At 39.7% G+C, this 15,940-nt stretch overlaps 1 protein-coding gene across 2 annotated transcripts in view; it reads left to right on the top strand.

Moving 5' to 3' along the window:
* VPS13D (vacuolar protein sorting 13 homolog D (S. cerevisiae)) overlaps positions 1 to 15,940 on the top strand; it is a 360,697-nt gene that overhangs the window by 165,360 nt on the left and 179,397 nt on the right. For both annotated transcript variants that reach the window (XM_006866375.1, XM_006866374.1), the window contains 6 exons: positions 2,280 to 2,410; positions 2,705 to 2,880; positions 7,148 to 7,271; positions 8,057 to 8,292; positions 10,437 to 10,545; positions 12,374 to 12,537. In XM_006866375.1, coding sequence (XP_006866437.1) covers positions 2,280 to 2,410; positions 2,705 to 2,880; positions 7,148 to 7,271; positions 8,057 to 8,292; positions 10,437 to 10,545; positions 12,374 to 12,537 — 940 coding nt within the window. The remainder of the gene's footprint in view (positions 1 to 2,279; positions 2,411 to 2,704; positions 2,881 to 7,147; positions 7,272 to 8,056; positions 8,293 to 10,436; positions 10,546 to 12,373; positions 12,538 to 15,940) is intronic.

Genomic DNA, 15,940 nt, shown 5'->3' with positions numbered 1-15,940 from the left:
ACACATACAAAATAAAAAATGTGTATTCATTTATGTGTCCTAAGAGCATATTCTGCAAGCCAACCTCCTGCCCTCAGGCACACAGCCTTACTCAGTCCATGGGCCTAGAGGAGGCAGCTGCTCTGTGTCCCCATGCCGTTGCCTCTGCCACTGTCTGCTGTCATTGCTTTTCTGGTTAGGATCCCACACTCGACTCATATACTTCCCTCTTGCTGGTCCGAGGGTCCTCTAGTCCTGAAATAGTCCATGATACTTTTATTTTTCTGCTCCAACACCATAACTCTAAAGCTCAATTCGTCTGCAGTCTTCCTTATTCATTGTCCAACTTTAACATGCATATGAGATCATAGAAAATACCATGGTAAAACTTTTCAGTGGGAATTCTACCTTCCCCCCTTGCTCTGAAACTAAGCACACTCATGAAAGCTTGTCAGCTAGCAACTTGCTGTCTTTTAAGCCAATGCCTAGATTTTTGATAGCCAGTGTTTAGATTGCCCATTCCTGTCAACTCAGGGCACTGAGGAAACAAACTTGTTGGGATGGGACTTTATGATTCTTATGGATTATGAGATGTTGGCATGTATTATTATTAAGGGAATTTATGGCATCTCTTGAATGTTTTGAAGAATTGGATAGATAGCCTAACTCCCTACAGAATGTTTAAAGCACTGTCCAGGGAGGACCATGTACCTCTAAAAAGAAGGATTTTGTGCATGGTATTAGCCAGCTTTGTAGGAGTTTTGTCAGGGCAGTCTAAAGTTAAAAAATAAAGAAAGAAACAAAAACCCAGCCTTTTTCCAAAACTTCACATGCGTCCTACTGTAGACTTTTTCTGTAATTTAGCTGGAACATTTACTTTGCAGGCCAGCCTGCATTGGGTGGGATAAGCTAAGTATGATGTCTGTTTCTGTCACCTAACGCAATCAGATGTTGTTGTGGTTACGTGCTGTCTTGTTTGTTCTGACTCAGCGTGACCCTGTACAGGATTTCCAAGGAGCTACTGATGCCTTTGCCCTGCAACCTTGAAGTTTGCAGTCCAGTGCTGATCTTACAGCGCTACATTTCTTACATCAGGAGTTGCAGAGATTTTTGTTTTTGTGATCGACTCCATAGTTTAAGTATTTTTTGAGGTGTATGTTAAAGGAAAAACATATTTTTCAGACTAGTACAAATTAATTATGGAGTTAGTAGATTGGAACATTTATGACTGAGATTATATTGGTAAATTTTGTAGTCACATAGTTGTCATTACCTAATGTGGTGGCTGTGGTGTTGTGCCAGTGAGTTGGTTCTTCCTCATAGCAACCCTGGATAGGGTTTCCAAGGCTGTTTATTCTTTACAGGAGCAGAAAGCTTCATTTGAACTCTTGACTTTGTGGTTAGCAGCCCAGTTTGTAATCCTAATGTGGAATCTTCCATTTTAATCGTCCTCTTGATACTTGTTGTCTGCTGAGTAGGGTCCTTGTATGGATCTCCTTACACTATGAGTAAGTCATCTGAGGGAACTGGTTCCCAAGTCAGGTTGCCTGGGTTTGAATCCCAGCATTGTCACCTACGAGCTGTGTGACCTACAGCAAGTTACATAGCTTTCCATGCCTTAGTTTCCTCATCTGTAAAATAGAAATAATTTAAAATGTGGAACTCCGTAAGATTGTTAGGAAGATTAAATTTGAGGGCTTAGCAGTTATTAGAGCTCAGTAAATATTACTATTATTGTTAAAATTCTTTTCAATGTTTCTACCATAAATTTGTTTTTTAATTTTTGTATAATCAGAGCTCAACCCAGTGCCTAGTATATAGTCACTGTGTTTATTGTCTGAATGGGAGAATAGTTCGTTCCACTGAGTTTTGTAAGTTTTAAAAAATTAACCCTACAGTTTTTAAGATTGTTGTTGTTAAGTGCTGTTGAGTTAGTTCTGACTCATCTTGACCCTATGTAGGGTTTCCCAGGAGCGGCTGCGGCAGATACCATTGATGTTTCCCATTTTCTTTCTTTTCCTTTTCATCGCTGTTACAATGGTATACACTTTGTGAAGAAACTTAGCACTATGGGGATCCTGATATTGCCACTGAGAGTTGTAGGCCTGATGTGAATAAAGAATACTATATTGAATGGATGTTTTGATTTCCTTCTGCTCTTGGGAAGCTTAATGCCCTCTCTGGGTGATACAGTTGTTCTCTCAGAGAAACAAAATAACTGAGAAGCCTAATTATTTTTGTCAGTCCATGAACTTCCTTTCTTCTGATTAACTCATGAAACTGGTTCTTTTTATTCACAGGTATTGATGTCAAGAAAGGCCGAGGTCGATATGTTGACACCTGTATGGTCATCTTTGCCCCCCGTTACCTGTTAGATAATAAATCCTCTCACAAGCTTGCATTTGCACAGAGGGAATTTGCCAGGGGACAGGTAAGCATTTGCATTTGAAGAATGAATGACTAGTACTTATTTCATAATAGCACAGTGAGTTTACACAGGCTGGCTTATTTCCCCGTCAAGGCTGGTCTGTGATGGGAATAACCATTTTGTGCCTTTGGTATTCTAGGTGGCCTCTGGTATGAAGGGGCTTTCAAAAGTTTGTGTGGAAAATGAAAAGATAATGGAATTTTTCCAAGTGCAATTTGAAGCCCCCTCACACAGGCAAGACCCAGACATTTGCTATGTTGACTTGTTGACTAAAGCCAGTGATCTCGTGTGTTTTAGGGAACAGCCAATCCTGAAGGTTACATTTCCACCCTTCCTGGTTCCAGTGTGGTCTTCCACTGGCCTCGGAATGACTATGATCAGTTATTATGTGTTAGACTGATGGATGTTCCCAATTGTATTTGGTCTGGAGGCTTTGAGGTCAACAAGAATAATTCCTTCCATATCAACATGAGGTAAGTTCAGAGGCTGTATTCAAACTAAAAGGAGTCCTGCCTTGTTGGAGGTATTAGTGGAACTTCCAGACTAAGATATACTATGAAGGAAGATCTGGCAATCTGCTGCCCATAACTAACCAATGAAAACCTTAGGGTCACAAGACAGCATGGAGTAACTTGCTTGCTTTGGAACTGATCAGGAAGGATCAATTGGCAGAGGAGGAGGTGATGTTTGGTGAAGTAGAGGGCCAACAACAAACACAGAGGGAGACCCAGTGACATGGCTGTCACAGTGGATGGAACAGTGGACTCTTTATGGGAGCAGAAAGCCTCATCTTTCTCCTGCAGACCTGCTGGTAGTTTTGAACTGCTGACCTTGTGGTTAGCAGCCCGACTTATAACCACTATGCTACCAGTTGTTGTTATGTGCCTTGGAGTTGGTTCTGACTCATAGTGACTCTGTACAGGGTTTCCGAGACTGTAAATCTTTCCCAGAGCAGAAAGCATCTTGCTCCCATGGAACTGCTGATAGTTTCACATTGCTGACCTTGAGGTTGGCGGCCCGAATCATAACTACTACACTACCAGACCTCCTTAAAATCAAAACTAGATAATTTAAATATTACTTGAAACTTTAAAATGTATTAGCTGATTTAATGGTTTTGTTTTTGTTGTTATGTTTTTGGTCAGTGGTGTGCACTTCTTCATTTTGGTTACCCTTAACACTTAGAGTAAATTGTATGCTCTAGAACAGTGGCGTCTTGTTGTTGTTGAGTGCGATTAAGTTGATTCTGACTCATAGTGACCCTGTATAGGGTTTCCAAGGAGCAACTGGTGCGCTTGGACCGCCGATCTAGCGTTCAACCCACGCTTGGCAATCCCGTACCATTAACCCTCAGTGCTGCACCAGGGCTCCACAGTGGCTTCTTAGGTGTCAACTCCAGCATCCTCAACCCTACGTCAGCCAGAATTTGTGTCTATTAGTGTATTGTGTTTCTCACAGTGTTTATTTAGAAAACCAAGATAGGTGAGAGGGCGGGTTCTGCAGCTAAAACTTTCATTTTATATACTACCAGTGGGTGGAGGTGGTACAGTCTTCTATTGCATGTAAAGACGATGCCAGTTTGGGAATCAGCAAGAAAGTTACTCATGGTTACTACATTAGAAGGAAAAGGAGGGCACAGAGATGATTTACATGCCATGGTTAATGTTTTTTAAGGTGTTTTATTGTGCAGACCCTAAGCTACTGGCGACAGAACTAGGTCTTCTAGTTCTTTTACTTCCCCCAGCCCTTTTTTTTTTGTGGGTGAGTTAAGTGAAGGTTACAGACAGCATCATCAGTTTTACATTCAACAAAGATTCACTTAGTTTTATTTCAATGGTTTCAAGCCCCTGCCTACAACAGCACTTACCGTACTACTTGCCTGTGATTCCTTTTTTCATTCCATCCACCTTCCCATCCTTTCTCAACTTTGTCCTTAGGTAATTGTTGCCTTTTTGATTTTGAGTGACTGACCACTCTATGGTGAGCATACCTTACTAGTGTTCTTATTCCACTATATACCTATCTAATTGCTTGGCTGAAAATTGGGCCACAAGGCTGAGTTGCTTTCCAGACCTGAGCTCCCATTTTCTTTCTGACTGGAAAACCCAGTGTTTGTTTGTTTCTTTCTTTTTTTCCTTTCTTTCAATCATTTTGTGTTTTGTTCCACATTTTCTCCCACCCTATCCAGGACCTTCTAATGTGACCCCTTTCAGAGCAGTTGGTAGTAGTAGCCAGGCACCTTCTAGTTACTTTGATCTTAAAGTAGTGGAGACCGATGCTTACATGTTCCATTAGCTTATTGGAATCATTGGTTCTAAGCATCTTCAGTTTTCATCATGGGGAGACCAGTGCTTGTGACTTCAATGGCTGATCAGAAGCTTTTAAGATCCTGGATGCCACTCACCAAAATAGGATCTAGAACGTTGTGGTTGTGGACTACGTTATGCCACTTGACCATGGTATCCCCTAAGATACCATGGTCCTGAGCCCCGAGACCCAGCAACTCATTGCCTTAAGAAATTTGATAATATCTAAGAAGTTTGCATCATTTTGCTTATTGGATGCTCCACTGCATTCATAAGTTTGTTTGCAGCAAAGATAAATACCTAAGTACAGTCATCCTCTTTCAAACCATTATATATTTGTGAGTATACGCCCCCTCTTCCTCCCTTACCTGATCAGCCTGTGTGTCTGTTGTTCCAAGATTGTGTATATAACACCATTTACCTCTATCCCGTTTTTGCCTTCCTGTGTCTTCATCTGTCTTCATCCTTGTTCTGTCAGCCTCCATCTTTTTGCACATTGCCTTCCCTGTCGTTTGAGCTAGCATGTGTCTACCCTCGAAACAGTGGATTACTTTCCCTTCCCTCCTATCCCTCGTATTTCTTTTAGCATGAAAGCCTTTTCTTGAGTTTTTACAATAGTTGTTGTTGTTTGTTGTTAAGTGCCGTTGAGTCGGTTCCGACTCATAGCGACCCTGTACAGGGTTTCCGAGGGTGTAAATCCTTACGGGAGTAGAAAGCCTCATCTTTCTCCCGCGGAGCGGCTGGTAGTTTTACAATAGTAGTTTCATACAATATTGTCCTTTCTCCAGTCATTTTGACACAATTTAGACCTAAAGAGTTAAAAGAGTGGAACAAGGAATATGTATCCCTCTATCTCTTCTGTAGATTTACCAATTTTAACATTTTGCTGTATTCTTTTCCCTTCCCTCTCTCCCTCCTATCATCTCTTCCTCCTCTCTTTATTTCTCTTCACACCCACACACACACGTTTTTTCTTGAACTATTTGTTAATAAATTTTAGTAATCATGATACTTTAGCCATCTAGAACTTCAGCATTTATCACTTAACAACAAGGTTATTTTCTTAATCATAAATATATTATTATAACACACTGATGAAATATTGATTTAATATTTTCTAATAAACATTCTTTTAAATTATTCTTGATAGCAACCTAACTGCTCTGGCCTAAGATTGGTCAAGGGTCACGCATTGTATTTGGTGGCCGTATCTGTCATCTCCTTTAATCTAGAACAGTCCACTTTTTTTCTTTTCCTTTATTAGCATTGGCATTTTTGAAGCATCCCAAGCCAGTTCTCTTATAGTATGTTCTGTTTTCTGGATTTGTCTGATCGTTTCCTGTGTATAGACTGTAATCTAACAGTTTTGGCAATACTGCCCTGTGATGTTGTGAGCTTCCCAGCAGTATGTAGGAGGTCTGCAGTGTCTGTTGGTCCCATTATTGTGTTGCTAATTATGATCATCACAGAGTTAAGGTGAAGTGTTCATCAGTTCTCTATGTTGTAAAGTTACTTGTCTTCTTTGTAAATAAGAGTAATTCACTGGTGGGATGTTTGAATTTCCTGTTTCCTGAAAACCTTTTGCCCAGTGTTTTGGTGATCCTTGCCTGAACCAGTTGTTACATTGTTGTTGTTGGGAAGTGCCTTCAAGTGGGCTCTGACTCACAGCAACCCTGTACAGGATTTGACTGGTAGCTTGGAATTGCCGATTTTGCAGTTGGCAGTCCAGTGCTTACCCTACAGCGCCACATCAGGACTCATTAATGATGGCAAATGGTGATTTCCTAAATTTCTTATTTCTTCTACATTTAGTTGTAAATATCCTTTTTAAGGGGCCTTGATATGGTACTGTAGAATAAGTACTGGAGTCTAATCACAAGGTTGGCAGTTCAAACCCACCAGCCACTCTTTGGAAACCCTATACAGTGTCATTGTATTCAGAACTGACTCAACTTGGCTGCACTTAACAACAACATTTTTCATAAAGAAGATCTTTCCATTCCCTCCGTTGATATATATCAAAATTTGATTCCACACTGGTGTCTCCATTCCACAGAATTCTGTGGTGTCTTCCTTCATTCTACTGTGAGAACTCTGGTTATCAGCGGAACATCAGGATATTAGCTTGAGCTCTGTGAATTCGTTCTTTTTCTAGGTAAAAAATAAGTCAACTATCAGCAGTTTGATGTAGTTTAGGCAGTATTTACTCATTTGTTAAATTAACACTAGTACAAAAATCAACCCATTAGGTAAAAGTTCAAAATCTCTCAGGAGTTACCAGTTTCTTCTTTTTAGCATGATCACAGGCCGCGTATTTCACCATTCGGCGTTGATTCAGGCTCAGAATTGCAGTTGTGGAGAGTATGAGAAGACAGTAAACTGCAACTTGTGTTTCCGCCATTTTATGCAGCGTCTTTCTTTCCTTTTTCTGCAGAGACACCCTGGGAAAATGCTTCTTCCTACGAGTGGAAATTACTCTCCGAGGAGCTACCTATAGGATCTCATTCAGTGACACAGATCAATTACCCCCTCCCTTCCGAATTGACAACTTTTCCAAGGTAGGAAGTGGTGTTGAGAGCTAGTTTAAGTTTCACATGCAGGAGGGCAGAGCATATGATGTCCTTAAGATAATGAGGAAGTACATTGTAAACGTGGGTTTCAAAGGAGATCGGCAGGGATGGCTGTAGCTGGAGACTCTAAAATTTCTTCCCCTTGCAGATAGTTTCTGCTGAGCCAGAGTAAGTCTTTATGTCCGTTTCCCGCCCCCCACACACACCCTTAAAATAAACCAACTTATTTTGACTAGAGTGTTTGGTTGACATGCTGTCCTCTGTAGACTTTCATATGAGCAGAGGAATCAGAATCGTCGTGCAGTGATTATGGGAACGGTCACTTCTACTGTTTGCATAACTACAGCGAACATTTTCTTAAGCTTGCCAAGTCCAAATAGAAATCATTAGATCCTATGTTTTGAAGTATGCCTTTGAATAACAATATGTCTCATATTCTGTGGCTTTGAAAGTGCAACACAGAGGCTCCGAGATAGAAGAGATACCACTGAAAGGATAGAATTGCTCTCCCTATGTTCTTAACCTGGCAAAGCTTCTTAGAGCTCCTTTATCTAACAGACTGTAGCCCAGATCCTGGAATGGGTGGGCTTCTTGGAATCTGAAAGATAACCAGACAAGCATTTGTAGAGGCGAGATGATAAAGCTCACTGGTGGTTTATTCCCTAGATAAGTTCATTTGGGAAGGATCTGGAACATAAACTAAGGAAGCACTGACTCACTTTTCAACACTCTCTTGATGAAAGTCCTCTTTGTCCTCTGTGCCATTACTCTAGGTCCCAGTTGTCTTTACTCAGCTCAGTGTGGCTGAGCCCAGGCTACGGACTGAAGTGAAGCCCCTGACTTCATTGGATTACGCATGGGATGAACCCACCCTGCCACCTTTCATCACTTTGACTGTTAAAGGGGCAGGTTCCTCTGAGATCAACTGTAACATGAATGATTTCCAGGACAACCGACAGCTTTACTATGAGAATTTCATTTACATTGCAGCTACATACACGTTCTCTGGGTAATTCTGGGTTAATTACAATTCCTGGGAAGCAGAAGTTTCTAATTATTAACTGATATTACACTGAGCAGGAGAAAGATGAGGCCTTCTGTTTTTGAAAAGATTACAGCCTCCGAAACCCTGTACAGGGTCACTATGAGTCTGAAACCGACTCCATGGCATGTAACAACGACAGCAGTTAAATTGTAAGCAGTTTCTCGGGATATCAAAGTGTGCAGGAAGATGCCTTCATTCGTTACCACCAATCATAGGCCTCAGGACCTAATCTTGAGAGGCCATCCAGTCTAAACCCTTGCTTTGTGACTGGATTAAAATGTATCCAAAGTGATGCCTCCTTTTTATAAAGCCTCCCCTCAATAATCCATTTTAGTGTTTAACAACATTTTCTATAAGGTATTTATTATTCTTTAAATATTGAATATGCCTCTTGCTTTAGAGCATTTGAAATATTGTTAGGACCTTTCTTGCTGCTGTTTATAAGTCTATCTTGCTGGTTTCCTCATTTGAATCTGACTAATCTTCCATTAAAATTATTGGAGTCATCCTAAGTCTCCTCCCCTTTTGAGAGTGCTGGTTAGTACTGGTAAGGGAATGTCTTGATAGTCTCCTAAAACCAAACAAAGGAGCTTAGGATCATAGTAATGCCCATTGCCATAGAATCACAATCTTTATAGTCATCTGATTAGTTGTGTTTCAAAAGCTCAGATGAAGATCAGTGAGTTTACTCTAATTTTCCTGGTAGATTGTTATGTAGATTGGCATATAGCCACTCAAAATATTGAGCTTTCAAAAAGTAGTCATTCTCCCAATATGTAGATAGAGTTTACTGTTTCTGCGCTATAGTTACAATGCCAAGTTTGAAATGTTTTCTGTGACAAAAGAAAGAGTGGGAGGAGGGTTGGACATAGCTGAGTATTTAGTATCACAAATAGATATCTCCTGACCTGGACATTTAAAGTCAGGTTCCTTTTCCAGAATGTTGTTTTTTATGTACCCAAGGCCCACCAAGTAATCTCTGAGTACGTAGGCGGTGGTTCTCATCGACCGCGAGCTGAGCTTGGACTAGTAGTAGTTCCTGGAATGAGCGTCTTTGCTGAGGAGAGCCACCTTTTTCCTGGTCTGTTGCAGTTTGCTGTGGTAATGTTGGTGCTGGATAATGATGTAGCTCACTACCACACTCGCACCAGTCTTGTTTTGTGTTTAAATATTATAATACTCAACAGTGTGGTATGCTCAACCTTTTAGTGCTTGAGAAGCGAGTTTTAAATCTGATTGCTAGTCATGTTGTCTTCTCCTTTTTGACTAAGCCATATAACTGAAGACTCTTTGTGGAGGAGTCTTCACTAACTTGGTTGAACAGATGGGAAGCAGGTAAAAGAGGAGCTTCTGGAACTCTTGATGTGCTAAGAAATTGAACCATCTTTTGAAGTAAATTAGGTACTATGTCTTTGCAGTCAAAGAGGGAACTTATGATGGGAAAAGAAGACTGGTTTTCTAACACTGAATTTAGCAATTCCCTTTTTTTGATAATCATTATTAATGGAAGCAGGAGAATCATCTAAATTAACCTCATCCACCACTCAAAGACTAGCTAGGTAACAACATCCTGTAAAGGTTAGGGTTTTCAGGTCACATAGAAACACAACAGGATTGACTTGGAGGAAGGTAATTGTGAATCATTTATTTTCTTTTCATCCTAGAGGACTCCTGCTTTCTTGCCAAGGCTGGCAGACACAATGATGTTGATTTCTGCCTGGCAAAGAATTCCATTGAGATGTCGGGCTTGGTTTTGTTTTTGTTTTGCACCTGCTTGATATGTAATTATCTGTTTACCACTGCAGTGATCCGGAGGAGGGAGATAATGTCACACTATGTCTTTTGACAAATGAACCCTTGAACTGTGCAGGAGAAATAATACTGATCTTTCTGCTTCCTGAGTCCAACTTTTCCAGCATGCCCTTTTCTTTCTTTTTTCCCCCCAATATTCTTTAATAGAGATTTTGGGTGTTTGCTTCTTAGTACTTTTGTGTGCATATATATGCACATGTGCAATGTGTATACCTCTGTGTTTAAAATAGAGTATGAACTGTTACATATCTAGAATATGTGCACGTGTGTGTATGTATTTATTTATCGAATTCCAGTTTGCAGGAAGCAGCAGGAAGACCTGTGCCTTCCCACAAGGCCATCACCTGTTCAGAGCTCGTCTTGGATGTCTCACCAAAGACACAAAGAGTCATTTTAAAGAAGAAGGTAAGCGGGCTGAGAACACTGGAGTTTAGAGTAAAGAATTATTTCTTTGGCTCTATAAAGGCCAGAACTCATAGGGCCCTCAAAGTCCAAACTTTTCATTTTACAGATGAGGAAATGGGGGCTGAGGGAGGTTGAAAGTCTTGTTCAAGGTGCAAAATGCAGGCGTCTTGATGGCTGCAGTGTGGTGTTCTTCCCACCCTAGGAAGTCCAACCCACTCTGTTGAAATACTTCCTGAAACTGACTTTTAAAAATTTCAGATTGACAGATTTCTCTCTTTTTTTAAATGCTGATTGCAAAGTTGGAAGTCAGCATTAAAAGGGGTGGGGGGAATTAATGTGACATTCTTTTCAGGTGAGTTTAGGGAAATGTTTATGCACTGGGTCTGGTTTCTAGAGAAAAGGATAGTACAATGTGGCCAGAGCAGGTAATAATGAGGATGAAAATGGAAATAAGAAGATAAATGATAAGAGGAGTTACGTTGACATATAAAAACTAGGCAGAATTGAATGCATAGCATTAAGAAGTGGACTTGTCTTTTAAAATAGAAACCAAGAATAGCAAGTTTGATAGCTTACGTTTTTTGTTAGTTTATTTTGGTTTTATTGTATTATATTTTGATACAATGTCAGAACTTGCAACTGCAGAAAAGTTGCAAGAGTAGAACAAAGAACTTTTTATTTTAAAACATTTAAAAGTGATTTGATGTATTGTTTTATCGCTCACAGATACTTAAGTATGTATTTTCTACAAACAAGGAGATTCTCTTACCAAAACAACCAACCAGTTTTCATACTTCATTCAAGTTTTGCCATTTGTCCCATTAATGTCCTTTTTGGCAAAAGGATTCACTCTAGAATCACACATTGCTTTTGGTGGGTCTCCATCAGTCCTGGAACTGTTCTTCAGTCTTGATCTTCTTGACTTTGCTACTTTTGAAGATCATAGACCAGTTATTTTGTAGACAGATCCTCAATGTGAGTTTACCTAGTATTTCCTCTTGATTGTGGTTAGCTGTTGTTGAGGTGTCGTAGTGTAGTGGCCCGGTCCTGTGCCATCCTCACAATTGTTGCTGTGTGGTTGTCCATTCTTGTAGCTACGTTGTCCATCTGTCCCCTCATCGAGTCTCTGCCTCTTTTATTTACTGATCCTCTACTGTACCAAGCCTGGGATCCTTCAACAGGGACTGGACTGGTTCCAACTACATGAGATGAAGTCTCAACCTTCCTTTCTTCTGAAGAGAATTTTGCTTGTATTTCTTTGGCAGTCATTTCCTAGAGGGGTTTTGCTTTGTCCCATTACTGGCAATGTGCATGTTGAACTCTTGATTAAGGTGGTATCTGCCAGGCTTCTCATTTGTAATGAATAAATATTGCATGTTGATATGTAATGTAAATATTAATAATTTGTCCCAGGCCACTCAGCTAGTAAATAGGACAGCTAGTTGAGCTTCCATTTGGACTCTAGCATTCATGGTTCTTGTAGCCACTGTACTAGCTGCCTTCCTAGTGATACATACGCCTTTGTAGAATGGCGTGTCAGAAGCTTGTCCTTCCAGTGCAGAGGTAGAATGTTCATGAGCTCATAGTACCCAGAAGTGTCTTTTCTGAAGGAGCTCATTCCTACCTGGTGAGAGAGTCAGTGAACTGGTCAGTCTGACTGGATAAAAAAAATTTCCGTATCTTTCAATTCCATTTTTTCATGACTTTTTGAAGCTTTCTCGTGTATGATGTGAGGAAATGTCTCAGTCCAGTTCAGACCTTCAATAAAGCTAATGAAGAACTTGCTGGATGATGTCTTTTCCTGACTCGGTGTACATCTGTTCAACAGGAACCTGGAAAGCGCTCTCAACTCTGGAGGATGATGGGAACCGGCATGCTGGCCCATGAGGGCTCTTCAGTTCCTCACAACCCCAATAAGCCCTCAGCAGCTCGCTCCTCTGAAGGCTCTGCCATCTTAGATATTGCTGGTCTTGCTGCAGTAACTGACAACAGGTAAGTCTTAAGGCAACTTTTGAATCAAACTCATTACTTTCAAATTTAGACTAAGGGGAAATCTGTATCAAAAAACTTGAGTTCTATAAATGAAGTAAGAATTTATATTTTTTATTTGTACTTTGGTCAGTGATGAAGTCTACTATGTTCCCAAATAAGAGTATTAAGTTTTTTGTTTTATTTTCTCCAGATAAATGGAAATGCCCATATAAATATTAAAACATTCAAGCAATTAAAAAAAAATTATGAAAAGTGAATGTCTCTTTCACTTAAACTTTCAACCAACCCTTATTCCCCCAAAGTGAAGTTTCTTTATGATATTTCGAAGATTCACTGAATCTTTTAAAATAAAAAATTTAATATGTTTTTATGAATAACTTCCTGGATTAAAACCAGCTCTTTATACTTTGAATAATTATTTGATTTGCTTATGCTTAGTTTCTTTATAAAACTCAGTATATTTGTTTTCAGTTAATACCTTCCTTACTTCCAAAAGGACTTTAGATGACTTACAAGTTACAACCTTGTAATAAATAAAAATATTTGTAGATAAAATAAGACAAAGACTATTGAAAGGATTTAAAAAATATTTAGCAGCTGTCCCTTCCCATACTACCTAATAACTTAGCACTGTAAGGATGCAAGAGCCTATAGTATTTATTACAAATCTTCAAAGTCTTACAAGGATTGGCAAAATAGCCACAGAAATGGATTTAAGTTTATCAGTGATCACGAAGATCTCTCAGGACCAGGTAACATTTTGTTCTGTTGTTTATTAGGCTGCCATGAGTCAGAGCTGAGTACTTGGCAAGCAGCCACTACTAGTCTGTCAGTTTCTTATACTGTGGTGGCTTGTGTGTTACTGTGATGCTGGAAGCTGTACCCCAGGTATTTAAAATACCGGCTGCATCACCCCTGGTGGACACATTTGAGTGGAACGTCCAGACTAAGACAGACTATGAAGAAGGAGAGGAGGACCACTTCTGAATGGTTAGCTGTTGAACATCTGTGAATAGCAGTAGGACAGTGTGAAATATAGTACTGGAAGGTGAGCCCCTTAGATTGTAAGGCACTCAAAATACTACTGAGGAAGAGCTTCCTTCTAAAAGTAGAGTCCAACTTAATGACGTGGATGAACCAAAACTTTTGGGACCTTCATTTGTTGATGGGGCATAACTCAAAATGAGAGGAAAGAGCTGCAAACATCCATTAATAAGTTTTGACCATTTTGAGTCAGACAATCTTATGGTTTACTATGCCAGGAATGATAAATTGAAGAAGAATGGCATTGCAGTCATTGCCCAAAAGCGTAGTTCAGATCTATCTTGAAGTATGATATTATCTGTGATAGGATAATATCCATATGCCTATAAGGAAGACCAGCTAATACCACTATTTTTCAAATTTATGCACTAATCATTAAAGCGAATGGTAAAGACATTGAAGAATTGTAAAAGCTTCTTCAGTTTCATTTTGATCAGACATACAATCAACATGTATTGAAAATTACTGGTGATTGAACTGTGAAGGTTAGAAACAAAGAGGAGGGGTGAGTTGGAAAATAGGACCGTGGTGATAGAAATGATGCTGGGAGATCACATGAGAGAATTTTGTAAGAATTCTAAGACCAATGACTTATTTGTTGCAAGTACCCTTTTTTCAACAACATACATGGTAACTATACCTGTGGACTTCTCTAGATGGAATACTCAGGAATCAAGCTGACTACGTTTTGGAAAGAGACGATGAAGAAGCTCAGTATCATCAGCTAAAGCAATGTCATAGGCCAACTGTGGAACAGAGCATCAACTGCTCATAAGCAAGTTCAGGCTGAAACTAAGGAAAATTAAAACATTTCTATGAGAGCCAAAGATGTTGAGTATAGCCCACCTGAATTTAGGGACCATTCTCAGAACATCATACATGAAGAAAACAAAAGGTCATTGAAAAGACATAAAAGAATGAAAGCATCTCAAGTTTCAGAGAAGAGACTGAATCTTGCACTTGAATGTCAACAAACTGAAACAATCAGAAGAAATGATGAAGTAAAAGACCTGAGCAAAAAATTTCAAAGGGCAGTTCTAGATAGCAAAGTCAAATAATATAATGAAAAGTGCAAAGACCTGAAGTTAGAAAACCAAAAGGGAATAACACACTCAGTATTTCTCAAGCTAAAAGAACTGAAGAAAAAATTCAAGTCACAGATGGCAATATTTAAGGATTCGATTGGCAAAATATTGAATGATGCAGAAAACATCAAGAGAAGATGGAAGTAATAATACACAGTAACTGTACCTAAAATAAGTGGTTAGTATTAAACCATTTAGGAGGTAGCATGTGATCAAGAGCCAGTCGTACTGAAGGAAGAAATAAGACATTGGTGAAAAACAAGGCACCACTAATTGATGGAAAACAAATTGAAATCTTTCAACAAAATAGTGCTGCACTGGAGACCCTCAGTCATCCACACTACAAATTTGGACAATTCACCCAAACAATCGGAAGAAATCCAAACTTGTGCCCATTCCAGAGAACAGTGATTCAGTGGAATGTGGAAATCATTTAGCAATATCATTAATATCACATACAAATAAAATTCTGCTGATGATCATTCAGAAACTGTTGAGGGAATAAGTAGATAGTGAGCTGTCAGAAATCCAAGCGAGATTCCAAAGAGGACAGACATGGAACAAGAGCTATCGTTACTGATTTCAGATGTATCTTTGCTGGAATCAGAGAATGCCAGAAAGATGTTTACTTGTGCTTTATTGACCGTACAAAGGCCTCCGTTTGTTTGGATTATCACAAACTATGGTAGCATTACAAAACATGGGTATTCCAAAACACTTAAATGTGCTCATGCATAGTTTGTACGGAGGTCAACAGACAATCATTAGAACAGAACAAGGGAATACTGTGTGTTGTTGCTAGGTGCCATTGAGTTAGTACTGACTCATAGCGACCCTGTGTACAACAGAATGAAACATCGTCCAGTCCCAGGCCAACCTCACAATCAATGCTGCTCTTGAGCCCAATGATCCTGCCACTGTGCCAATCCATCTCATTGGGGTTCTTTCTCTTTGTCTCCAGCCCTCTACTTTGCCAAACAGGATAGCCTTCTACAGTGACTGGTCCCCCCTGACAATATGTCCGAAGTATGAAAGATGAAGTCTGGCCATCCTGGCTTCCAAGGAGCACTCTGGCTGTAGTTTTCCCAACGCAAATCTATCTGTTCTTTTGGCAGCCCATGGTACTTTCAGTATTATCCTCCAACACCATAACTCAAAAACATCAATTCTTCTACAGTCTTCCTTATTCACTGTCCAACTTTCACATGCACATGAGATTATTGAAAATACCATGGCTTAGGTTAGGTGCACCTTAGTCCTCAAACTGACATTTT

The sequence above is a fragment of the Chrysochloris asiatica genome, unplaced genomic scaffold (genome assembly GCF_000296735.1).
Source record: "Chrysochloris asiatica unplaced genomic scaffold, ChrAsi1.0 scaffold00090, whole genome shotgun sequence".
In the NCBI taxonomy this organism is placed as follows: Eukaryota; Metazoa; Chordata; class Mammalia; order Afrosoricida; family Chrysochloridae; genus Chrysochloris; species Chrysochloris asiatica.
This window is presented reverse-complemented; position numbering and strand designations above follow the sequence as displayed.